Source organism: Mauremys reevesii, linkage group 5, assembly GCF_016161935.1.
Source record: "Mauremys reevesii isolate NIE-2019 linkage group 5, ASM1616193v1, whole genome shotgun sequence".
Taxonomy (NCBI): domain Eukaryota; kingdom Metazoa; phylum Chordata; order Testudines; family Geoemydidae; genus Mauremys; species Mauremys reevesii.
Window position 1 is genome coordinate 66656766 of NC_052627.1, and position 27163 is coordinate 66683928.

The 27163-nt window shown below is 41.9% G+C and overlaps 1 protein-coding gene across 4 annotated transcripts in view; it reads left to right on the forward strand.

The window, feature by feature from the left end:
* KLHL2 (kelch like family member 2) overlaps window positions 1-27163 on the forward strand; it is a 114386-nt gene that overhangs the window by 16536 nt on the left and 70687 nt on the right. For all 4 annotated transcript variants that reach the window (XM_039541332.1, XM_039541329.1, XM_039541330.1 and 1 more), the window contains exons 3-4: window positions 5154-5260; window positions 10234-10355. In XM_039541332.1, the coding sequence (XP_039397266.1) occupies window positions 5154-5260; window positions 10234-10355 (229 nt within the window). The remainder of the gene's footprint in view (window positions 1-5153; window positions 5261-10233; window positions 10356-27163) is intronic.

Here is a 27163-nt window from a genome sequence, read left to right on the forward strand (position 1 = left end):
ACCACTATTTACACTGGGGGGTTAGGATGGCATAGCTACATCTTTCAGGGGTGTGGATCTTTTATGGATTTTGTGGATCTGCTATGCAGATGTAAGTTCCCCGCCCCCCCAAAAAACTGAAAATTGTCCATTTAGTCCCTCTCTTTATGCCTCATAATAATCTGTTTTTATCGTGATGGAACTTCTCTTACTCATGCTTCCCAAAGCATGAGTAAGAGAAGTTTGTTTAATAGCTGATAAACAAGGACTTTCAAAAGAATTCTAATTGGAAAATGGTTAATATTACAAAATCTAGACTAGTTTCTTATATGTACCAAACTATGTTACTGCCAGAGCCCCTTTGTAGATGTCTGATTCTGCAACTGAGTAGCTTGTCACAGAATTGCTTCAGTGTACTCTTTCATTTTATTTATTTATTTATTTAAGTTTCTAGTCTTTGTGATCATGATGTGAACTTCGAAAAGATAAGCTGAAAATAACCAATGCACTGATGTCTGTACACATTCTGAAATAATAGTTCTACAAAGGGTAAATTGCCCCAGTGGTCTCTCTACTTGTAGGTAGTTAATTCTGAAACCTAAAGATTGACACATTTTGACTATTTAATTGCTGAGAAGCAGATGCATTCAGCTACTGTACTTATTCCACATACCAAACCATCTCTCAGGTCCCCCAAACCCCAGTTGTTTCCTATTAAACTGCCAAAAAATCTACCTTATCCCTTACTCCTTGTGGCAGCTAGCACAATGTAGGTGTTAAATTATGTGTTAATGCAAAATCTGCAGCATGTTGAAAACAAATGTAATGGCAGTGTAAAAGTGAATATTTAAAATGTAATGAAACGGGATACCGTTCTGATTGTATTACTTCTTTCATATTTAATTTACTACAAACTTCCATTTTAATTGTCCTGAGCAGGCAGAATTCTAGTCTGCTGCACTGCTGTGGAAACCCACAGGCCTTGCTGAAGAACTTAAGTTCAGCTTGCCTCTGTGTACATGGGGGCTATATTTAAAGCTTCAATGATTCTTTTTCTTGGTACCAAAGTGTAAGGCCCACTGTTCTATAACTCCAAGGATAAGCGTTAGCAGCTCTTACCAAAAAATGGGTACGATGCGGGAGGACCCTTTGTTAGCGACTTGCTGTGCCAGCTCTTATTAATAACAAATTTACATGTATTCTCCAGCTCCTTCTGAGCACTGAGTGTCCTCTGGGCATGGTGATTAATTTAAATGATTTATTGATAAATCCAATTTATGAAGTAACAGCCATATCCTGGGCTAAAATCTGAAGCTGAGAGAATTTATCAGCACAGAATATAGCTATTGAGCTCTCTGAAGTTGTCCTATGCAAATGTGGTTCTATCTTCACACCTTCTTGTAATTCCCTCTGCCCTGGTATGCATTGGCCCTTAGAACTCCACATTCCCATACCCAAAACAAACATGGCTGTCTTTTTTTCTGACTACTGTCTGCTGCATTCTGTTGTCTTGGAGCCAAAATATTGCTCTAGGCCAGGGAGAGACTGGAGCTCGCCATTGATGGCAGCAGTAGGTAAAGTATGGAACTGATCACTCCAGCCTATCAGAAATGCTGAGAATAGCCAGATATTTAACTTATATCTTGAGAGATTTGACCATGAAGAATAATGGTAAATTGCAATGGATCAGACTGGACAGAAGTATCTAGTGAGTGTGCTACAAAGATCTGGATGAAGCCAGGTTTTAAATGAAAAAGTTAATGAAGAATTTCTCTCTGAAAGAAGAGGGAGGAAACAGTGTACTGTAAACACTCAGGAGAGAAATACAAATGGATCTAGAAAAGTTACAAGGTGGGTGAGGTAATATCTTTTATTGGACCAACTTCTGTTGGTGAAAGAAACAAGCTTTTTAAGCTACACCGAGCTCTTCAGATGTGGGAAAGGTAATCAGAGTGTCACAGCTAAATACCAGGTGGAACAGTATCAGAGGGGTAGCTGTGTTAGTCTAGTTCTGTAGAAGCAGCAAAGAATCCTGTGGCACCTTATAGACTAACAGACGTTTTGCAGCATGAGCTTTCGTGGGTGAATACCCACTTCTTCGGAAGAAGGGTATTGGAGGGTATTGATCCACTTAGCAGTGGAGATATGTCTACAGACTTTGCATCTGTCATAGCAGGATCTGCTGTCATTTGATTTGGTGTGGCCTGGTCTGTGGGGAGCTTGCTTCTCATTGTGAATCCGAAGAAGTGGGTATTCACCCACGAAAGCTCATGCTGCAAAACGTCTGTTAGTCTATAAGGTGCCACAGGATTCTTTGCTGCTTCTACAGGTGGAACAGATTAAGCATAAGAAATTAACACATTGCAAGAGACCATTCAAGATGAAGTGACAATTAACACCTCTGCAGTCACAGGACAAAGGAGGGTTAGTAGGTTACAAATTATTGTAATGAGCCATGAAACCAGTGGGTCTATTGAGGCAATGTCTACACTAGCACTTACGTCAGCAAAACTTCTGTCGCTGGGGGATGAAAAAATACCCAGGGCTGCCAGGCTCTAGCTCTGTGTCACACAGTGCCTCACTTCAGTCAGTGGAAGTGCTCCTAGTGAGCATGTGTGCACCACTGACGGAAGGAGCGAGTATGGACGTGAACCACCATTTTAATTACTGTGGTGATTGTACGTCAACTTAACTTAAGTCAACTTAATTTTCTAGTGTAGAGAAGCCCTAAGTCTCTAGCAAAGTTATGAATTTAAGTTCCCAGGTTTGTCATTTGAAGGTGTTGTGCAGGTTTCCTTTGAGGTCAAGTACTGAGAGGTAGATATTGAGTGATCATTTTTTAAAGAGTTTGCCCATAGTGACAGGGTGTTTTTTTTGTTTATCGTTTTTCTGTTTGAGTTCTATCGAGAATATAGTAATTGTCTGGCTTCACCCATGTCATCGTTGGGGCATTTAATGCACTGGATGAGGTACTCTGTATGTTGTGATAGGCATTGATAGGACGTATGGATATTGGAAGGTGTTGGAGGGTATTGATCCACTTAGCAGTGGAGATATGTCTATAGACTTTGCATCTGTCATAGCAGGATCTGCTGTCATTTGATTTGGTGTGGCCTGGTCTGTGGGGAGCTTGCTTCTCATCGTGAGCTTAGAGAGGTTGGGTGTGGTGGGGGGTGGTTTGAGGCCATAAGAGGGGATCTGGGAAAGATTTCTTTCAGGATGTGGTCCCCATAAAGCAGGCCTGCACAACTCGTAAAGCGGTGAGGGCCATATTACTCCAAAGAAAACAGCTGAGGGTCGACCCCCCCCCCCCAGTGCCGCCAAGGCCCCCAAAACACAACACCCCTCCCCCTCCAGCACCACCCGCCCCATGGAAACAAACCCTCCTTCCCCAGCGCTGCCCCACCGAAACAGTGGTATTGAACCTTGGTAATATGTTATAGTGGGCCCCTAAGGTAGTATAATTAAGGTAAAAGAAAAATGTCTTTTTGCTAGAAGTAGAACAAGCTCTTCCCCCAACTTTGTAATCAATTGCCCTGTTGAATGAATGAGGTGTGACTGAGGAAGGCGTGGAAGGCAGGCACCACCAGACAGCTGCAACCCTTGGAGAGGGGATGGGAGCCAGACCAGATTAGTAGCACAGGTCAGCCACTGACTCCTCGCTCGCCTCCTCATTGCACACCACTGCCCGCCCGCCTCTTCAGCCCCCCTCCCTCACCCGCTGCTTGCCTACTCACCCTACGTGGGCCGCACAATGAGCCCGCGCGGGCCGCATGCGGCACCCAGGCCGCATGTTGTGCTGGCTTGCCATAAAGTATGGATTGCAATTGTTTGGTGATACCCCACACAGATTCCAGTGTGGAGTGGTAAGTGATAGTTAGGAGTGTGTAGTTGGTGGGTTTTTTCCTTTATTGAAGCAGATTTTCTTGGGGTATTTGGATGGCCATTTCCATCATGCAATGTACTTCTCTGATGGAGTGTCCTGGTTTGGTGAAGGCAATTTTAAGTGTGTATCCTGGACTTTCTTCTTGGAGCATATTCTGTGGTGTGTGAGTGGATAACAGATTTCTTGTTGTGTTTGGGGTGGGTACTAGAAATGAAAGTGAGTGTGGTGATCCGTGAGTTTCTTGTATATAGTTGCTGTAGGGTTTCTTTGTTGAAGCTGATTGTGGTGTCCAGGTGGTTGATGCTTGTGGGGGAGTGTTCTAGAGAGTTTAATGGATGCGTGGTGGTTCTTTTAAGAGAAATTGTGGGATACACACTTCACCCACTTAAAACTGCCTTCACCAAACAAGGACACTCCATTGGAGAAGTAGATTGCATCGTGAAATGGTCCATCCAAATATCCTGGAAGAATCTGCTTGAATGCAGGAAAAAAATCTACCGACCGCACACTCCTAGTTCTCAGCTACCACACCATACTGCAGTCCATACAAGATATCGTCAAACAATTACAAGCCATACTGGATGAGTCCTGCATCCTGAAAGAAATCTTTACCATCCCCCCTTCCACCTTGTCTTTCTCTTGTCCTGGGACCAACGTAGCTACAACAACACTACCAACTAAAGAAGTTGGAAATTCAGGCATGCTATGTTTCATCCTAGAAAAACCGAAGCTATTTTTCGTGGTTCAGAGATTTTTGGTGATGAAATCTACTTGAAAAGTAGTAATAACAAAGAAGACTTTATGGTGATTTTGAATAGTAAACAAGGCATGAACTTGCAAAGTAATACAACAAAGAAAACCACTCTGAAGTTTGGGCTCATCACTGACTAGGAAGCTCATAGCCCTGATCTACATGGGAGTGAATCGTAACCTTTTAGTATTTGTCCATATTGATACATGGCATAGAAAGAGGATTCCTCCAGAGTATGTAGCCTCAAACTCTGACAGGCTGATATAAGTTGTTCTGTATTTGGCATACAAGTCTTTTATCCAAGCAAGAAAGCAGAATTAATTAGTTTGCGCCTAGGAAGCTGCATGAACCCAAGCACCAGCTGTAAGTATACAGCTGTGTGTTTTTTGAAACAGAGTTAAAAATTTTGGTTTATCAATGTTGTTTTTGTTGGGTAAAAAGTCATGTTTACCATAAGGTAGATGTTATGTGCTTTTCTACTATGGTTTTTCTTATGTAAAACTACTCTTCCTCTGATATTTTTTTTTCTTCAAACAGTCAAAACTTGTTGTGTGATGTGACGATAGTAGCTGAAGACATGGAAATTGCAGCTCATAGAGTCGTGCTAGCCGCTTGCAGCCCTTACTTCCATGCCATGTTTACAGGTACTAAATATTTTTAACACTTGTTACCTTTAACTATTATCAGACTATGCTGAAGTGCACAGGCAAAAAAGTTTTGTTTTGCTATGCTTTATTTATATATTAATAAGACATTAAAATTATAGGAACCTTGTATCTTTTATGTTAGTTTGTTCTAACTTTAAAGGGAACTGTCAACTTGAAATCCAGTGTCTCTGTATAAAGGGAGTTAAAAGTAGGTTTGGGTGATTCTCTAAGTCCTCCTGACAATGCTTGGTATTTCTCTCTTGTTTTATTTATTTTATTTTTCTCTTCCTTTTTCTTTGTGAAAGATGCACACAAACAGGGGAAACAGTAGAAAATGACTATGTAAATTGCTGTCACATGTTCAAAGTAAAGGAGAAAGAGATTCTCTAACCTTTTCAATAGTAATAATCCTGTGTAACAGTAGGTTAAATCACTTTTTTCTGGACTTTAAGTAGATGATGTCCCTTTAACATCTCTTCTTTCCCCTAAGTAAATTCCTCAGTCCCATAGTGTTGTAAGCTGTTAAACATGAACGCTTTCAGTGGCTTTGGCAGCTGGAGTGCATATTTTGGTGTTCTTTGGATAACTGAGTGACAGAGATGCTGTTCATTGTTGGCATAACTTTTCTGTGCAGGCTGGATTCTGCCTCTTCTCACTCCACGCTAATAAGTTGCTGTTTTATTGTTACAGCAGGCATGTTAGAGGGTTTGTAGGTCTAACGTAGGTTTAGATCCTTAATGCCTCCCAGTGGATTTTGAATGTTGAAGATTTACTTCTTCACAGGTTGTAAATTACTTTGAAACCCTCTCATGGAAGATGCTGTCAAAACAAAAATTATTATTAAATGTGTATTTTATAATTTTATTTTAAAATTGCTTGGCTCTTTCCTCCCACCCTGCGATATACTTTGGTCCTTAATGTTTCCTTATTTTTTGTTGATGACATGGGACATCAGAAACAATCACTGTGATATGCATCTTACAACTTCAGTTACATTCCTGATATGGGGCATGCAGGTAAAGAGTAAAAATAAAATTTTGACAACTAAGTTTCAAATTAGGATCAGAAGTTCTAGTTGTATATACAACTGTGTATTGGGAAACAGGGATCACTTCACTGAGATTAAACTGTAAATTTAGTATAGACCGGATTTGCTTATGATATGGAATTGACTGAAATCTGTTAACGTTTTCTTTCTGCTAGGACTGACTCGTCTTCCGTTCTGTGCTTTCTTCTCTCCTTCACCCCACATTTTTTGCTGAATACCCAGTGATGAGCTGCCAAAATATTAACAACCGGTTCCCTCCTCCTCACCCCACGAGGGGGTATGCCCCTCCCCGGGACTCCTGCCCCATCCAATCCCCCACGTTCCTTGACAGCCCCCCCCCCCCCCCCCGGGACCCCTGCCCCATCCAACCCGCTTCCCTGTCCCCTGACTGCCCCTGTCACCCCATCCAACCCCTTCTTTCATTCCTGATGACCCCTGCCCCATCCAACCACCCCTTCGCTCTGTTCCCGGACTGTCTCTGGTATCCCTACCCCTGACTGCCCCCCACCGCCCCATCCAACCCCTGCTCCTTCCTGACTGCCCACCCCAGGAACCTTGCCCCCGTTCAATCCCCCTGTTCCCTGTACTGCCCCGACACACTAATCCACCCCCCAACTCCCCTGCCCTCTATCCAACACACCCTCCCTGCCCCCTTACCGCGCTGCCTGGAGGTCGGGGCCAGGCCCGGGGGCCGGGCAGGAGCCGCACCGCCTGGCCGATGTCGCGGCCGGACCTGGGGGCCGGGCAGGAGCCATGCAGCCCGGCCAAGGTCGCGGCCGGACCCGGGGGCTGGGCAGGAGCCATGCCGCCCACGCGAGGTCGCAGCCGGAGCCGGGCAGGAGGTCAGGCCGGAGCCGTGCGGCGCCTGGAGCCCTCCTCCCGCTTGCGCCCCCACCCCCTTGCCCCAGCTCACCTAGGGGAAGCCGCTGCTTCCTTCTCAGCCCTCCCAGGCTTTCCGCGCGAACAGCTGATTCGCGGGAAGCTGGGGAGGAGGAGGAGAAGCTGGAGGAGCATTCAGAAGAGGAGGCAGAGGCGGAGTGAGGTGAGCTGGGGCTGGGGGAAGGGCAGGGAGCTGCTAGAGCTTTTGTTAAATTTAAAAGCCCTTTTCGAACCAGTTGTCCCTAGCGGGACAACCAGTTCTAAACGGGCTTCTAAATTTAACAACCGGTTCCCGCGAACCGGTGGGAACTGGCTCCAGCTCACCATTGTGAATACCCACGTAGTGCAACATAGAAATGACATTTAAATAATTCTCCAATTATTAATTCTTAAGTGTTCATTTATGGTTGATACACAGATTACCAGTGAAAACAACAAGGAGTCCTTGTGGCGCTTTAGAGACTAACACATTTATTTGGGCATAAGCTTTTGTGGGCTAAAACCCACTTCATCAGATGCATGGAGTGGAACACACAGTAGGGAGGTATAAATACACAGCATATGAAAAGATGGGAGTTGCCTTACCAAGTGGGAGGTCCGTGCTAACGAGCCAATTCAGTTAAGTTGGAAGTAGGCAATTCTCAACAGTTGACAAGGAGTGGAAATCACTTTTGTAGTGTTAGAGGCCAGTGTAAACAAGGTGGCCCATTTCAAACAGTTGACAAGAAGATGTGAGAATTTAGCCAGGGGAAATTAGCTTTTGTAAAAACAACGAGGAGTACTTGTGGCACCTTAGAGACTAACAAATTGATTTAGTTTCTGTAGTGACCCTCTATTCCCAGTCTCTATTCAGGCCTAATTTGATGGTGTCCAACTTTCAAATTAATTCCAGTTCTGCAGTTTCTCATTGAAGTCTGTTTTTTAAGGTTTTTTTGGTGAAGAACTTCCACTTTTAAATCTGTTATTGAGTGACCAGGGAGATTGAAGTGTTCTCCTACTGGTTTTTGAATGTTATAATTCCTGATGTCAGATTTGTGTCCATTTATTCTTTTGTGTAGAGACTGTCCAGTTTGGCCAATGTACATTGCAGAGGGGCATTGCTGGCACATGATGGCATATATCACATTGGTAGATGTGCAGGTGAATGAGCCCCTGATGGTGTGGCTGATGTGGTTATGACGGTGTCCCTTGAATAGATATGCAGACGTAATTGGCACCGGGGTTTGTTGCAGGGTTTGGTTCCTGGGTTAGTGTTTTTGTTGTGTGGTATGTGGTTGCTGGTGAGTATTTGCTTCAGGTTGGGGGGCTGTATATAAGCAAGGGCTGGCCTGTCTCCCAAGGTCTGTGAGAGTGAGGGATCATCCTTCAGGATAGGTTGTAGATCCTTGATGCGCTGGAGAGGTTTTAGTTGGGGGGCTGTAGGTGACGGCTAGTGGTGTTCTGTTACTTTCTTTGTTGGGCCTGTCTTTTAGTAGGTGACTTCTGGGTGCCCTTCTGGCTCTGATTACCAGAGAGCATTGATATTTTTATCAGATTAAAAAAAATTATCCTAGTTTTCTGTTAAACTCAAGTGAAAGCAACTTTTTTTTATGATTTTTTCCATCTGGTTGATAATGCAGAAATGCAAGCCCTTTAAGTTAGCTGTATTTTAAATGCTGAGTATTATGTCACACATTCAAAATATCTCTATGTAAACAGACTAACCATTTATTTAGTGAATCGGTGTGGTGGGAGTTTTAAACCCAACACCCAGTGCTGCTTCAAGGACTGGCAGACTGTGTGCTACAGGTGCAAATGTTTCCTTCCAATAAGAATCAACCACGCTGCGTATGCTGTGTGGCCATTCTCCACTGACAAAGTCCTAAATTTAATCTTTAATTCCTATTTATGTTACACTTCTAATAATCCACATTTCTACCTGTTGACCTGCAAATTTCACTCACTTAACTGGTTACAACCAAAGGGAAGAATGGAGGCATTTTCTCCATTCTTTCTCCATCCAGAGTTATAATTGTAATTGCTAACATTTTGAAAGATGTTAAACCACACACTTTAGGGTTTCCATCAATCTCTAACTACTAGGGATTGGGAGGAGATATAATGTGGAGGACAGATTATCCCACTTTTCATAACGTGAGGTTGCATGCACCATTCTCTCAAACATCTGGCACCGGCTACAATCAGAGACACGATACTGGGTTAGATGGACCACAGATCTGATTCAGTCTGGCATTTCCTGTGTTTCCTCTAGATCAGGGGTTCTCAACCATTTTCTTTGAGCCACCTCCTCCCCCAACATGCTATATAAACTCCATGGCCCACCTGTGCCACAACAACTGTTTTTCTGCATATAAAAGCCAGGGCCGCCGTTAGGGGGTAGCAAGCAGTGCACTTGTCCAGGGCCATTTGCCACAGGGGGCCCTGCAAAGCTAAGTTGCTCAGGATTCAGCTTCAGCCCTGGGTGGCAGGGCTCGGACCCCCAGAGCTTCAGCACCATGCGGTAGGGCTTCGGCTTTCTCCCCTGAGCCCCAGCAAGTCTAATGCTGGCCCTGCTTGGCGGACCCCCTGAAACCAGCTCACAGCCCCCTAGGGGGCCCCGGACCCCTGGTTGAGAACCACTGCTCTAGAACCTAAATTCTGACAGAGGAACTCAAGAGAAGAGGCAGGAATGGAGAAGCTTCACCCTTCCTAGCCCTGGTCTGTCCCCCCCCCCCCATCCAAAGATAGAACCTAAATGAGTTGCAGAAGCAAGGAGCCCTGATAAAGAGACTGACAGATTCTATGGTGATAGGAGCCACATAAGTACCTTAGATAGCCTTTTAGTAACTTCAGATAATCTGGGTTACTCTACCTTTAGGCTATGTCTACTCTGTGCACCTTACAACAGCTGTTGTAAGGTGTGCTGTGTGGCCGCTCTTGATTGCTGGGAGAGAATTCTTCCAGTGACAGAATTAAAACCATCCCCAACAAGGGACAGTAGCTTCATTGTCAGTAGTGCAGCTTCTGGCGACTAAATTAATCAGACTACAAAATTGTATTGCAGGTGAAATGAGTGAGAGTCGAGCAAAGAGAGTTCGAATAAAGGAAGTGGATGGCTGGACGCTCAGAATGCTTATTGATTATGTTTACACTGCTGAAATTCAGGTTACAGAAGAAAACGTACAGGTAAGAGAGTAAGACCTTCTCCTAATAACTGTGGTGTTTCTGTGGTGTCTGACATTTTTGCTCTTGCAAAATAAGGTGATTTTTTTTTCTTGCGCTTGCAAAGATAATAGGATTTACTGCTAGAATCTTAACCTTAAAGAGAGAAAAATATTAGAAAGAAATTGTGTGATTACAGAATTCTCCTTTTTTCTTAAGTGCAAAATCAGGCTCCCCAAGACATTGATTTCCTACATTCAAAACTTGAGTACTGCATGTGCTGCAAAGAAAACACCAGTCACTAGTTTGTAATTTCTCACAAATGATAGATTGACAGTAATCTTGCTGTCTAGTAGAGTAAGTATCAGCAAGCCCTTAAATAAATAAAGGGATTTTGTACTAAAATCATGTAACTTTTCTAGTGAAAGTCATGTGTGTGTGTGGGTGTGTGTGTGGGTGTGTGTTCTGAAATGTGGCTGTTCCCTGCTTGAGAAAAGCCCCATTACTGCGAAGTGAAGACCTCTATTCACAGTATAGCTACACCAGCTAGAAGATCCTCTGCACTACTAATGTGCTTCTATGCTGATGTGGAAAGTTTCCCCACCTTTGTGATGGAAGGGTAGTTCATGCTCCCAAGGCTAGTACTCACACATCCTGTACTCTGGACCTAATCCAAAGATCACTGAAGTCAATGGAAAGATTTCAGTGGGCTTTGAAGAATACCATTAGTGCAGTAAACTGGGTATCCCCCACACTCATTAGTTTGCTGCTAGTGTTCTACCTGCAAGGCTACCTTGGAGTTTTCACTCTGATAGTGCTAGTTTGCACTGAGTTTTGTCTTAAAACAAACAAAAATAAACCTCCCCCTTTATATTAAAATTTAGTTTATTGAACATTTCCTTTACGTTAGTCCACTGTCAGCTACTACCACTTGGTCTGAGCTTCTATGTTCTCACTTTGTCAGTGGCTTACTAAGTCTGGCTTTTTTTCAGCTCAAGGATGGACTCTTGCTAGTTAGCTCTATATTTATATCAATCAGTATTTAGCTCAAGGACTTTGCCCATCTCACTCACTCAATCAGCTGATCTTACCTATGACTGATTCATGGCAGACACACTTCAAAGAGATTAGAAATGTCACAATGAAAGAGTCTAATCAACAATGAAAAATACAGATTAAAATTTAGCTTTTATCTCTCCCACTATAATATTTTCTTACTATGTATCAACAGATTCAGCCCTTCCCTCTTCTTTTGCTTCTGCTGCCTTAAGATCTGAAGTAGCTATTCTGGAGAGTTAATGCTGGTTGCTCAATAAGAGGTGCTGTTTGGTAAGCTGTATTATTTAGGTCTCCGGTTACTCTTGTTACCCTCTGCCTTTGTTTCTCCACTCCCCCTTTTTCTTGCTCTGAGCATTAGATCATTAGCCATTCACACACAGTAAACCCTGAGGGGAAAAAAACTGTGTTATATGCACCACATACTTGCGCTTCAGTCTTTCAGCCAGAAATGAACAGTTTACTGCTGGGCATTGGGCTGAGATTATCAGCTCTTTCTTGGCCACAGAATAGCCATCAGTTGGAGTCACTACTGGTCTTAGCCAGTTTGAATCAGTGACCTGGAAGTGATAGGCTTCATACTGCATTTTACAAATCATAATAAATGTTCCATTACCAGCCCCTGCAGCAATCTAGGCCACGCATGTTCCCATTCTGAAATGGTAACTTCACATCTTACTAACTAGTTCTCTTTGGATATTGTTGGCTTGTGGTGTTACTGTCTGAGGGCTTTGTCAGCCACATAATAAGTCTGTGCTGTATCCTGCCAAACTAGCAATGGTACAGACCTCTTAATCTCATTGTGGAGAGCTCTTGCACTATCAAAAATGACAGAGGTTTCGTTAATACTCTTCTCACGTGTTCATGGCAGCTCCTTTTTGCCCATTCAGGAAAAGTTTGATTCCTCAAGGGCAAAGCTTCTCCATATATACCTTGATGACTACTTGTGCAGGGGACTGGACTTGATGACTTCTCAAGATCCCTTCCAACCCTGTGTTTCTATGAGTCTATATCTTTCTAACCTTCAGTACATAACATTAGGATGGATGGCCAAACTTCAATTAAAAATGAAGTTCTTCTGGTAAAGGCTTTTGTTTAGAGTTTTTTCTTTCTGACTCTGCAAGCGGCCTTGTGTGTTTTGGATGCTAGTTCTGTCTGAGATGACATATTTTAGTCTGATGTTGACAGTGTTGGCTTCCTCTTGTGTTTATGGGCATGAGAAGTAAAATTCCTGTATCTTAGTAGTAGTATGAGGGATGTTAAAGGCCAGATATCCACAGGTTTAATGCTTCTGAGTCTGATGCAGCTTTCATTTTCACAGCTCCAGATTACCTGGCTGTTTGAAGATGAATCTAATGATGTTGGGGTTGGTAATTTATATAATGTGACCTGGTGAGTGATCTTACAGTTTGTAGTTACTTGTATATTGAAAAGACAGTCTAGCTTTGATTCGGACTAGATCTACTGAAATAAGAGTTGCACTTTTGAATGTCAACACATGCATTTGTGTCATGGAACTGGCTATAAATGGAAATATATTCCTTTGTCACCCTCATGTTTATTTTAGCTAAAAATCTATTTTATTTGTATTCTGCTAATACTCACATTAAGTGCTGTCCAAATACACCATGTGCAGTCCCTGCCCCAAAGATTTAAAAGCTAAGATGAAAAAAGGCTGCCCTGAATCTTTTGGAAGGATAATCCAGTGGTTAGATCCCTAATTTAGGCAGTGGAAGATTCGGTATTCAATTCCTGCTCTGTTGCAGGCGTCTGTGTGACCTTGGGGCAGTCTTAGTCATTCTGTGCCTCAGTTCCCCCGCCTGTAAAATGGGGCAAATAGCACAGAGGTCTTGTGAGGGTAAACACCTTGATGATTGTGAGATACTCATGTATCATGGTCATGGGGGTTGTAAAATACCAAAGATATAATATAATAGATCCTGTTATACTGTGTCTGCAGACTGATTTACTGACCACCTGAGAGGCTCCCACTTACAGGTAGCTTCTTATGATATTTACATGTAATACATTTAATAGGACTGGAAGTGCTATGGTCAGTATATTCAGATCACATGTTAGGAAACTTAGTCTACTAAATGAGCAAATCTATTAAATGAACAAATATTCAAAAAGCGGGTGGTTTTGCAGTTTCAATGCAGAATAGCTATACACAACTGCACTAATGTGGTTATGCTATGCACATGTGCAAATAATTATAGATTAATAGCAGAAGGACCATTCTATATATACTATTGTTATGCTAACTGACTGTCCTCTCAGTCCATCTGTTAACAGGAAAATGAGTTTGAGCTTCTTCCTTGATTTGCTTTGGCAAGTAGAAAAAGGTTGAAATAGCCATGATTTGCCGTTAGCTGTTACATGAACATGATGTATTTTCCATTTGAAAGAAACGTACTGAGTTTTACTTGTTTTTGCAAATAGGTACAAAATACTACAATGGAGTTATTGTAGTGTAGTGATCTTTTGGGCCTGGATAAACAGTGTGAGCTGGTATTAAGTCACTATTAAATTAGTTTTAACTAGCTATTCATATATATTGTGCTAAGCTGCCTTGTTTACTTTGACTTAGAGATGGTGATGAGCAGGAGATCCCTTTATTAAAAATTCTTTATAAGAATTACTTGTGTTTTAGGCTTTGTTAAAGAGCATTTGCCTGGTTTAGAAAAATCTTTTTGTGAGAACATGCTCCTTTAAAGGTCAGACTTGGTAATTAAGTGAACCAAAAAAGGATCAGTTTATTTTCCTGTAATGTGTGGAAACCGAACACCTGTAGGCTTGCATTGCTGGTGGATTGAAGAAACTAGTAAAACAGGTACATTTTGTACACTTGTTCATAGACTGTTTCCTGCATGCAAATGTGAGACTTCATTCGCCTTCCTAAATTTCCTCTGGTAAACTCAGGGCATGTCTACACTTACCGGTAGATTGGCACTGCTGCAGTCAATGCAGCGAGTGTTGATTTAGCGCAGGGGTGGCCAACCTGAACCTGAGAGGGAGCCAGAGTTTACCAATGTACATTGTCAAAGAGCCACAGTAATACATCAGCAGCCCCGCATCAGCTCCTCCACCCTGCTCCCAGCGCCTCGCACCCACTGGCAGCCCTGCCGATCAGCACCTCCCCGCACCTCCCGATCAGCTGTTTCGTGGCATGCAGGAGGTTCTAGGAGGTTGGGGGGAAAGGGGAGGAGCAAGGGCACGGCAGGCTGAGGGGAGAGGGTGGGAAGGGGTGGAGTGGGGGCAGGGCCTGTGGCAGAGCCTGGGGTTGAGCAGTGAGCACCCCCCAGCACATTGGAAAGTTGGCGCCTGTAGCTCCAGCCCTGGAGTCGGTGCCCATACAAGGAGTCGCATATTAACTTCTGAAGAGCAGCATGTGGCTCTGGAGCCACAGGTTGGCCACCCCTGATTTAGCGGGTCTGGTGAAGACATGCTAAATTGATGGGAGAGCATGCTCCCATCAATTTGTGTACTCCACCTCCACGAGAAGCGTAAGGGAAGTCAACGGGAGATGCTTTCCCGTCGACACAGTGCAGTGTAGCCACCGCAGTAAGTGGATCTAACTACGTCAAGTTCAGTTCAGTTATTCATGTAACTGAAGTTGCATAACTTAGATCGATTTACTGCGCTAGTGTAGACCTATCCTCCGATAGTAAGTTAAAGGTAAAAGATGGCTCTTGCTTAGGTTTTTCTTAGTCTCTTATTTTAACATCAGTGGTAGATCTTATTTAAAGTTAAAATGTTATTTGACAAATTCAAGAGTGAAACAGAAACAAGAAATGAATCATGAAATGATAGTTCATGATTCTAAGAAATGGTAGGAGGGAAAACAGCACAGAGAAGATAATGGATTTCAAGAAGGCAGTAGGTAGGTAAGATCCCAAGGGGAGCAAGTTTAAGGGGAAAAACAGTTCAAGAGAGTTGGCAGTTTTCAACGAGACATTATTAAGGACACAAGAGCAAACTATCCCATTGCGCAGGAAAGTTAGGAAGTGTGGCAAGAGACCACCCTGGCTTAACCAGGAGATATTCAATGATCTGAAACTAAAAAAGAGTCCTACAAAAAATGGAAACTAGGTCAACTTACCAAGGATAAATATAAACAAACAATGCAAGCATGTAGGGACAAAATTTGAAAGACCAAGGCACAAAATGCAGTTAAACTATCTAGAGACAAAAGGGGTAACAAGAAAACATTCAACAAATACATTAGAGGCAAGAGGAAGACCAAGAACATGGTAGGCCCATTACTCAATGAGAGGAGAAAAACAATAACAGAAAATGTGGAAAAGGCAGAAGTGCTGAACAACATTTTTGTTTCTATTTGCTACTAAGCTTTTTGGTGAAATCGGACATCTAATATAGTGAACACAAGTGAAAAGGAGGTAGGATCAGAGGCTAAAATATGGAAAGAACAAGTTAAAAATTACTTAGACAAGTTCATAGAATCATAGAATATCAGGGTTGGAAGGGACCTCAGGAGGTCATCTAGTCCAACCTCCTGCTCAAAGCAGGACCAATTCCCAAATAAATCATCCCAGCCAGGGCTTTGTCAAGCCTGATCTTAAAAACCTCTAAGGAAGAGGATTCCACCACCTCCCTAGGTAACCTATTCCAGTGTTTCACCAGCCTCCTTGTGAAAACATTTTTCCTAATATCCAACCTAAACCTCCCCCACTGTAACTTGAGACCATTTCTCCTTGTCCTGTCATGTGGTACCACTGAGAACAGTCTAGATCCATCCTCTTTGGAACTCCCTTTCAGATGGTTGAAAGCAGCTATCAAATCCCCCCTCATTCTTCTCTTCTGCAGATTAAACAATCCCAGTTCCGTCAGCCTCTCCTCATAAGTCATGTGCTCCAGCCCCCTAATCATTTTTGTTGCCCTCCACTGGACTCTTTCCAATTTTTCCACATCCTTCTTGTAGTGTGAGGCCCAAAACTGGACACAGTACTCCAGATGAGGCCTCACCAATGTCAAATAGAGGGGAATGATCACATCCCTCGATCTGCTGGCAATGCCCCTACTTATACAACCCAAAATGCCATTAGCCGCCTTGGCAACAAGGGCACTCTGTTGACTCATATCCAGCTTCTCATCCACTGTAACCCCTAGGTTCTTTTCTGAAGAACTGTTGCCTGGCCATTCGGTCCCTAGTCTGTAGCAGTGCAATTTAGATGTCTTCAAGTCACCAGGGCCTTTTGAAATACATTCTAGAATACTCAAGGAGCTGACTGAGGAGCTATCTGAGCCATTAGTGGGGCTGTCAATTAATTGCAGTTTTAATCACACTGTTAATAGAATATCAGTTGAAATTTATTAAATATTTTCAATGTTTTTCTTCATTTTCATATATATTGTATTCTATGTTGAAATTGAAATCAGAGTGTATATTTTTATTACAAATATTTGCACTGTAAACATGATAAACAAAAGAAATTGTATTTTTCAGTTCACCTCATACAAGTACTGTAGTGCAATCTTGTCGTAAAAGTGCAACTTACAAATACAGATTTTTTTTGTTACATAACTGAACTAAAAAACAATACAATATAAAACTTTAGAGCTTACAAATTCACACAGTCTTACTTTTTGTTCAGCCAATCGCTAAGAGAAACAAGTTTGTTTACATTTATAGGAGATAATGCTACCCTCTTATTTACAGTCTCACCAGAAAGTGAGAACAGGCATTTGCATGGCACTTTTGTAGGTATTCACGTGCCAGATATGCTAAATACTCATATGCCCTTTCATGCTTCGGCCACCATTCCAGAGGACATGCCTCCATGGTGGTGATGCTCATTTAAAAAAATAATGCGTTAATTAAATTTGTGGCTCAACTCCTTGGGAGAGAATTGTATGTCCTCTCCTCTGTTTTACCTGCATTCTGCCATATATGTCATGTTATAGCAGTCTCAGATGATGATCCAACAAATGTTTGTTCATTTTAAGAACACCTTCACTGCAGTTTTGACAAAACATGGAGAAGGTACCAATGTGAGATTTCTAAAGATAGCTACAACACTTGACCCAAGGTTTAAGAATCTGAAGTGACTTTAAAAATCTGAGAGGGACGGGGTGTGGAGCATGCTTTCAGAAGTCTTAGAAAAGCAACACTCTGATGTGGAAACTACAGAACCTGAACCACCAAAAAAGAAAATCAACCTTGTGCCGGTGACATCTGACTCAGATGATGAAAATGAACATGTGTCGGTCTGCACCGCTTTGGATTGTTATCTAGCAGAACTCATCATCAGCATGGATGCATGTCCCCTGGAATGGTGGTTGAAGCATGAAGGGACATATGAATCTTTAGCGTATCTGGCACGTAAGTATCTTGAGACGCCGGCTACAACAATGCCATGCAAACACCTGTTCTCACTTTCAGGTGAGGTTTTAAACAAGAAGTGGGCAGCATTTATTTTCTGCAAATGTAAACAGACTTTTTTGTCTGAGCGATTGGCTGAACAGGAAGTAAGATTGAGTGGACTTGCAGGCTCTAAAATTTTACATTTTTTTTTATTTTTGTATGAAGTTTTTTTGTACATAATTCTACATTTGTAAGTTCAACTTTCATGATAAAGAGATTGCAGCACTTGTATTAGGTGAATTGAAAAAAACTATTTCTTTTGTTTTTACAGTGCAAATACTTGTAATCAAAAATAAATATAAAGTGAGCACTGTACAGTTTGTATTCTGTGTTGTAATTGAAATCAATATATTTGAAAATGTAGAAAACATCCAAAAATATTTAAATAATGGTATTCTATTATTAACAGTGCGATTTTTAAAATTTTTTTAATCGCTTGACAGTCCTAGCCATTAGCGATTATCTTTGAAAAGTCATGGAAAACGGGATTGATTCCAGAGGACTGGAAAAGGGCAAATATAGTGGCAATCTATAAAAAGAGGAATAAGGACGACCCAGGGAATTACAGACAATCAGCTTAACTTCAGTACCCAGAAAGATAATGGAGCAATCATTTTGCAAGCACCAGAAGATAAGGTGATAAGTAACAGTCAGCATGGATCTGTCAAGAACAAATCATGTCAAACCAGGTAACAAGCCTAGTGGATAGGGTAGGAATGATAAATGTGGTATATCCTGACTTCAGTAAGGCTTTTGATACTGTTTCTCATAACCCTCTTATAAACAAATTAGGGAAATGCAACCTAGATGGAGCTACTATAAGGTGGGTGCATAACTGGTTGTAAAACCATTCCCAGAGAGTAGTTATCAATGGTTCACAGTCAAGCTGGAAGAACATATTGAGTTGTGTCCTGCAGGTATCAGTCCTGGCTCCAGTACTGTTCAATATATTCATCAGTAGTTTGTATAATGGCATAGAGAATACACTTATAAAGCTTTCAGAGTAGCAGCCGTGTTAGTCTGTATCCGCAAAAAAAAACAGGAGTACTATGATACCCAGCTGGGAGGGGTTGCAAGTGCTCTGGAGGATAGGATTAAAACTCAAAATGATCTGGACAAACTGGAGAAATGGTCTGAAGTAAAGAGCATGAAATTCAATAAGGACAAATATGAAGGATTCCACTTTGAAAGGAAAAATCAATTGCACACACACAAATTGGGAAATGACTGCCTGGGAAATAGTGCTGCGAAAGAGGACATGGGGGTCATAGTGGACCACAAATATGTGTCAACACTAGGGCTTAATGATTAATTGCAGTCAACTCATGTGATTACTTAAAAACAATTAATCACGATTAATTGCACTGTTAAATAATAGAATACTAATTGAAATGTATTAAATATTTTTGGATGTTTTCCTACATTCTCAAATATATTGATTTCTGTTACAACACAGAATACAAAGTGTACAGTGCTCACTTTATATTCTTTTTTATTACAAATATTTGCACTGTAAACATGATAAACAAAAGAAATAGTATTTTTCAATTTGCCTCATACAGGTACTGTAGTGCAATCTCTTTATTGTGAAACTGTAACTTACAAACATAGATTTTTGTTTGTTTGTTATGTACCTGCACTCAAAAACAAAACAACGTAAAACTTTAGAGCCTACATGTCCACTCAGTCCTACTTCTTGTTCAGCCAGTCACTAAGACAAACAAGTTTGTGTACATTTACGGGAGATACTGCTGCCTGCTTCTTCTTTACAGAGTCACCTGAGAACAGGCATTCGCAGGGCACTTTTGCTGGTGTTGCAAGGTATTTATGTGCCAGATATGCTAAACATTCATACACCCCTTCATGCTTCAGCCACCATTCCAGAGGACATGTTACCATGTCTGGAATGGTCTACATAATACTGGACTAGATAACCTTTCAAGGTCCCTTCTATTCCTACGATTCTATGCTGATGATGATCATTAAAAAATGCATTAATTAAATTTGTTATTGAACTCCCTTGGAGGAGAATTGTCCTCTGGAATGGTGTTGAAGCATGAAGGGACATATAAATCTTTAGCTCAGCTGGCACATAAATATCTTGTGACACTGGCTACAACAGTGCGATGTGAACACCTGTTCTCACTTTCAGGTGACAGTCTAAACAAGAAGCGGGCAGCATTATCTCCTGCAAATTGTAACCAGACTTATTTGTCTGAGTGATTGGATGAAGTAGGACTGAGTGAACTTGTAGGCTCTAAAGTTTTACATTGTTTTATTATTGAATGCTGTTATTTTTTGTACATAATTTTACATTTCTAAGTTCAACTCTCGTGATAAAGAGATTGCACTACATTATTTGTATTAGGTGAATTGAAAAATACTATTTTTTTTGTTTTTTACAGTGCAAATTTTTGTAATAACAATAGTGAGCACTGTACTCTTTGTATTGTGTTGTAAATGAAATGAATATATATTTGAAAATGTAGAAAACATCCAAAAAGATTTAAATAAATGGTATTCCATTATTGTTTAACAGCACAGTTAATCACAATTAATTTTTTTTAATCGTTTGACAGCCTTTGTCAACACTAACAAAAAAAAAAAGCAAACATCTTTCTGGGATGTATTAGCGGGCGTGTTGTAAGTAAGACACAAGAAGCAATTCTTCTGCTCTACTCTGTGCTGATAAGGCCTCAGCTGGAGTATATGGTGGCCACAGGGTACAAGAGCTGGTAGTCATAGGACAAAGATTGTGAGGAAGATGTAGGAAAAAGACTGTTCAAGATGCTGAAGGATGATATGAAGAAAATTGGTGTCAACTTAGAATATGTGCTTGACAAGAATGCTTAGAGAAAAACAGAAAGAGCCACTAGTACCAATTGATGGGACAAGGCAAAGAAGATGATACATAGAAATGAAGAACACAACTTTCATGGTGCTTAGAATGAGTCGCTCTTTTGTTGTGCATCTCCTAATAGCCGTCACTATGTATCAGGTTATTCTAGCACTTCTGTCATAACCAGCTTCTTTCCCCACATGTTCAACTTTCTGAATGTTCTTTTTTAATACCAGGAAATTAAATATCAAACTGTTATTGAAGTATTAAAGTTACATGTTTTAAGACAGGGAATAGAAAAGTTAAATGTTCTCAAAGAAATTAACTTTCTCACATCCAACTTTTCAATTCCCAGATTATTAAATATGTACCTAAATACATAGTGTGTGATGTGGGAGAGTTAGTTACTATAAGAAGCTTACGAGTAACTAACTCACCCACACTGTAGCATATGCATTTAGGTACATATTTAGTCAGGCCTGTACCTAATGGACTCTTGAGCACGGATGAATCGGGACAGGAGCTCAGGGAGGTGGTCTTGGACACAGCCAGGGACTACTCCTAGGGTTTGTTTTCTTTCCCCAAAGCCTTATCTGCCACTTTGTAGGAAGGGGCTGTAGAGTAAGTAGTATATGGACACACCTACTCGGACCAATTGGCAAACATGCTGTACTGCTTTATGATTAATTTGCAAGCAGCAGACACAATGCTAGAAGAAAGAACGAGGAGTACTTATGGCACCTTAGAGACTAACAAATTTATTTGAGCATAAGCTTTCGTGGGCTAAAACCCACTTCATCGGATGCACGCAGTGGAAAATACAGTAGGAAGATATATAGATATAGATATAGATATATACATACACACACACGACATGAAAAAAATGGGTGTTGCCATACTAACTATAACGAGAGAAGAGAATATGCTAGAACAGAGAATCTCAAATAGTTGAGTGATCACAAAGATGTATTCCTGTTTTGTGATCATTGGAAGATACTGTAGGGTACAGCCTGCACAAATCACACAACTGAGACTTTGTAACTTTGTCATACAATAATTTAAATAATGTGAACAAGCACATGTATACATAAAAAGTATATCTTTGCCTTTTGCTTTGTAACGCTCACCCCTCATCCTTCCATCCGCCTCAGAGTAGGATCCTGTCCTCTCTTGATTGCCTCAAGTACCAGGTTTGCTGTGTAACCATGACACCAAAACCCACCACATGGTCACATTCCATCATCATCAACTTCATCAAGATGACCTCTAAGTGGAGCTGAATTATCTGTACTCTCCAAGGGACTGAACTTCTCTGCCACCAGAGAACCCGATCCTATACTAATGTGGATAACTAAAAACTCTTTTGCCACCTCTGCCTCAAATAATTCTTTCACAATAGAAATAACACCACCACCCACTTCCCCACTGACAGTCATAAGAAAAAAGAATTGTCACTGGATACCCCACAGCAGATGAAACCACTTACTTGATCTTATACTAACTGCTTACAGAAAAAAAATTGATTGTGAAATCTTTAACAAACATCAAATCCATCACAATATCTCCACTGCTGAGAGAACAGCATATTCAAACTACTCACCGCACACAGAGCCAGTTTCCTCCAGGACACAACTGACTTATTTCAGAAACTCTGCAACATTAACAAATTCCTTCAGAACACCATCAGTGCCATCATGGATATCACCTCCCTATATACCAACATACCTCACAATGATAGAATTGCTGCTTGCCTCAAATATCTACAAGACAATGGACAACACTCAGGGATATCAACCCCAAACACATTGCCAAACTCATCCATTTCATCCTCACCCATAACAATTTTACATTCAACAAACACTTTGTCCAAGCCATACGAACAGCCAGGGATGCTAGAATGGCTCTGCAATACCTCAGCCTCTTCACGGGCTATGTTGAGGAAGAATTTTTGGGAAAATGTATATCAGGTAATTTGGTTCTGTGATGCAGAAGGAGGACCTAAACTGTCTTACAGATTTCCACTAGAATGTCAACCACCACCACTCATCCATCAAACTTTGTTGAGAACATGCATTGGCCTACTAAACCCAGGGTTGTGAGTTCAATCCTTGAGGGGGCCACTTAGGGATCTGGGGCAAAAATTTGTCCTGCTAGTGAAGGCAGGGGGCTGGACTCGATGACCTTTCGAGGTCCCTTCCAGTTCTAGGAGATTGGTATATCTCCAATTATTACCTTTATTATTACCTTTTATAACCCTACAGACAACTATGTACAAAAACCCATGGATCACCACACTTACCTCCACGGATCCCAAACACACCAAGAAATCTTATATACAGCCAGGCACTAGGGTACCACAGAATATGCTCTGAGGAGGAAGTCTAGGATAAACACCTTAATATACTTAAAACTAACCTTCACAACAAGGAGATTCCACCAGAGAAGTAGATTTCATCATGGGAATGAGCCACCCAAATGCCCGGAGAGAATCTGCTTCAGTAGAGGAAAACTAGATACCATATTGGAACCCATACAGGATATCATCAGACAGTTGCAACCCATATTTGATTGGGACCACATCCTGAAGGAAATCTTTCCCAAACCTCCTCTTTTGGCCTTCAAACAACCCACCAACCTATCCAAGCTCATCATCAGAAGCAGCTCCCCACAGACCAGGACATGCCAATCCAAATGACACCACACCCTGCTGTAACAACAGATGCAAAACCTGTAGACACATCTCCACTGCTAAGATGATCAATACCCCCCCGCACACATACCTTTCAAAATCTATGGGTCCCGTCAGTGCCTATCACAATAGGTGGAGTGCCTCATCCAGTGCATCAGATGCCCCAACAACAGCTACTTGGGTGAAACTAGGCAATCACTATGTTTTTGAATGAACTCGCATGGAAAAATGATAAATGAGAAAAACACCCTATCACCTGTGGACAAACACTTTTTTCACACAACAAGGAGGGAGACTCTCCTGTACTTTCAGTGCTCCCAATGCTGATGCCCAGCAAGCATAGATGAGAAAGAAGAAGCTGCCAAAGACTATTGGCTGGTCTACACTACCACTCATGTCGATATAACTTAAATCGTTCAGCGGTGTGAAAAAGCCACCCCCCCGAGTGACACAAGTTGCAGTGACCTAAGCGCTGTCTACACTGGTGCTATGTCGGCAGGAGACGCTCATGGAAGTGGAGTAATTATACTGACGGGAACGCTCTCGCATCTATGCAGCTGTGCTAATGTAGTGCTTGTAGTGTAAACTAGCCCTATGTCCGTGCTACAATGGCACAGCTTTGGTGCTGCAGCTGAGTCACTGTAGCTTAGATGCTTTCTACATGTATGGAAGGGGTTTTCCTGTTGATGTAGGTAATCCACCTCTTTGAGGCAGTAGCTAGGTTGATGGAAGAATTCTTCCATCAATCTAGCTGTATTGACAGTGGGGGTTAGGCTGGCCTAAGTTTTAGGTATAGACCAGGCCTAAGGGGGTGAGGAACAGAAGGGCTGGGGGATGCAGGCTTAGGGGGAATAGAAGGGAGAACAAGGATACACTGGGAGGCAAAAGGAGCAGAGAGGAATAGAAGCAGGGTTGGCAAGGTCAGAAAGGAGTTAGGATTGGGGGGGGAAGGGGCCATATGGGTCTATAATCAGTCACTGTAACATGTTCCATTCAGAACCTGACCTAGAAGTCAGAATTCCTGAGCCTCAACATTCCTTTCCTTTACTATTAGCAAATAGCTCTGACACTGACTGGCAAAATGTGTGCTTCATCTCCCTCTAGCAGCTTGTCCACGTAGAGTAGACATGGGCAAACTATGGCCCGTGGGACCATCCTGCCCCTCCCTCTCCCATCCCCTTCCCCTGACCGGGGAGCCTAGTCCCCTCCCCCACTGTCCCGGAAGCCACGCCATTGCTCAGGCTGCACTCTGGCCTGCTGCTCCTGCTGGGCAGCTTGGGGAGCACAGCTGGCTTGGCCGGGTGTCGTGGCTGCGAGTTCCTGCTGCTGGCAAGGGGGCGAGGAGCGGGGGGATTGGGTAAGGGAGTGGAGGGTCCTGGAGGGCAATCAGGGAGGAGGGGGTGGTTGGATGGGGCAGAGGTTCTGGGGGGGCAGTCAGGGATGGAGAACGGGGAGGGAGTGGGAGTCCCGGGGAGGCCTGTCAAGGGGCAGGGATGTGGATAGGGGTCAGGAGGGCAGTCAGGGGACAGGGAGCAGGTGGGGTTAGATAAGGGGGTGGGATCCCGGGGAGCAGTTAGGGGTGGGGACCCTGGGAGGGGTGGTCAGGGGCGAGGAGCAGAGGCGGTTGGATGGGTTAGGGGTTCTGAAGGGGGCAGTCAGGGGGCGGGAAGTGGGAGGGGGCAGATAGGGGGTAGGGGCCAGGCTGTTTGGGGAGGCACAGCCTTCCCTACCCAGCCCTCCATACAGTTGCACAACCTCGATGTGGCCCTCAGGCCAAAAAGTTTGCCCACCCCTGACATAGAGAATGACTGACTACTGCTGCTGTCAGTTACTTTGTTAGCTCAAGGGACAGAGGTTTAAGTTGTGAATCTGAAAGTTATAAACCTCCTGATGAACCATGTCATGTGGGAGTCAGTGTGATGTCACATGATAGAATTTTCTGGGTTTTTTTTAGTTTGCTATTTAAAAAACATGCAAAATAACATGCAAAGAACTGTATTAAAAGAACACTAAGGTTCAAACATTAAAAATGTAGATGCCTGAATTAATGGTTTCCTGTGTAACCTTAATTTGACCCTTTTGTGTGTATGCATTCAATACCCAATCATAAACTGTAATTCCCACAGGATTCTTGTCTCACTGAGTTCCTAGGATGGATGAAGCTCACTGAAAGAGTAGCAGTTCAATATAACTTTTCAGCCTCATCATTCATTGTGTAGCCCCAGGCCTTATTTATCAGATACCATCCAAATCCCGCACTGACTACAGGTAACTTCCTTGCGCTCGGAATAGTAGTGTTGAAGTGCTTCACAAACTTTAACAAATGTATCTTCACAACACATTTGTGAGGTGCTAAGCACATTTTATGCACTAGGATCAGAGGCCCAGATTAAGACAGAAATTGTCAAGTATCCATTAATTTTAGGCATGCATCTTGAGATACCGTCACAGTGCTTAACATTTCTATAGCATTTCATGGATTCAGAGCACAGTAGTTCTCTTGAGACCTGGTCAAAACTTGGAATTTCTGTTCTGCAGGAAATTCTGACATGTAAAACATTTTTCATTCTGAACCACAAGAAGTCAAAATTCACAATTTTCCATGAAACTGAATTTTCCCTCAAATTAATTTGAGGTAAACTGAAACGTTTCACTTTGATTTTGACTTTGATTTTACATTTTTTATTTTAGTTGGTAACTGGTTTTGAAACTGGTGTTCTAATTGGTAATTGGTTTAGTAGTAATAGGTATTGATTTGGTAATTAGTTTTGTTTGCTTGGTTGGTATACTAACTGGTCATTTGTAATTGTCCTCATTGGTATAATATAAAAAATAAAATGAAAAAATTACAGTCTGGTGCATGGTTTTTCCCAGTGCTAAGTTTGTGCATCTATGAAAGTGAAAGATTAGGCATATGTGTGTATGTCTCATAGCACTTGGCCTGAATGTTTTGTCATCTGCTCCTTCATTGATAACTAGTAAAGACTGTTTCTATAAATAGGTGGTGCAGTGTCAAGAGGATGCTGACCAAGTCCCCATTACAGGACCAATCAATTATAGTTATGCAGGTCATTGAAGACAAAGGGTATTCAGGTATAAGGGAAGGTATAATTTGGTTTTGACAAAATCTCTGGTAGTGATGCAGAAGGAAACATCCTCAATTAACTTTCATGTCCCAGGTTGACTTTGCAGAAGTGGTGATTTAAAAAACAAAAACAAGAAAAATAAATTTTCCATTTGTTTGTAAACTGACCACAGTTGCTCAGTGAGAAGCAATAAACATGGAAATCAACAATGCCAGTTCTAGTTACTTTTCAAAGTAACACATTCACCATGTTCTTTCTCATTCTCTGGAATTGGGTTTATGCTGTACACCTGATATGTCCTTAAATCAGTGATTACATTTTTTCTTTTGGAAAAGTTGATTTACACCCCGGGGAATCATGTGCACGGTGTTTTGTATAATGGGATATCTATCAGAGAACTACTCTCACAGCGTTTTTGGTCACAGATTGGAATCCAAACAATTTTTAATATGACTGCAGCAGTTCACTTTTCCTGGTGAGTTTCTCTAACCCATGAAGGATTTCAAAGATGACTTGCTATTAAGTAAAGTGATTACGGCAGAACGTATCAATTCACATTTTTTCAGAAAGCACTGCTTGGAGTGCAAGAACTTAGTTGCTGTATTTAAAAAAAGTTGGCAAATGACAATGAAGCAATTTTAATGTTTTAATTTAAATAGCAGCGATGAAGATATGAGGATCTTTTGTGCTAAAATATGTTAATTTTTACTTCCTGTGATTTTAGGTTTGACTTGCCAAAAAACTCTCAGCTAAATATCTGGTACAGCATGTAATATT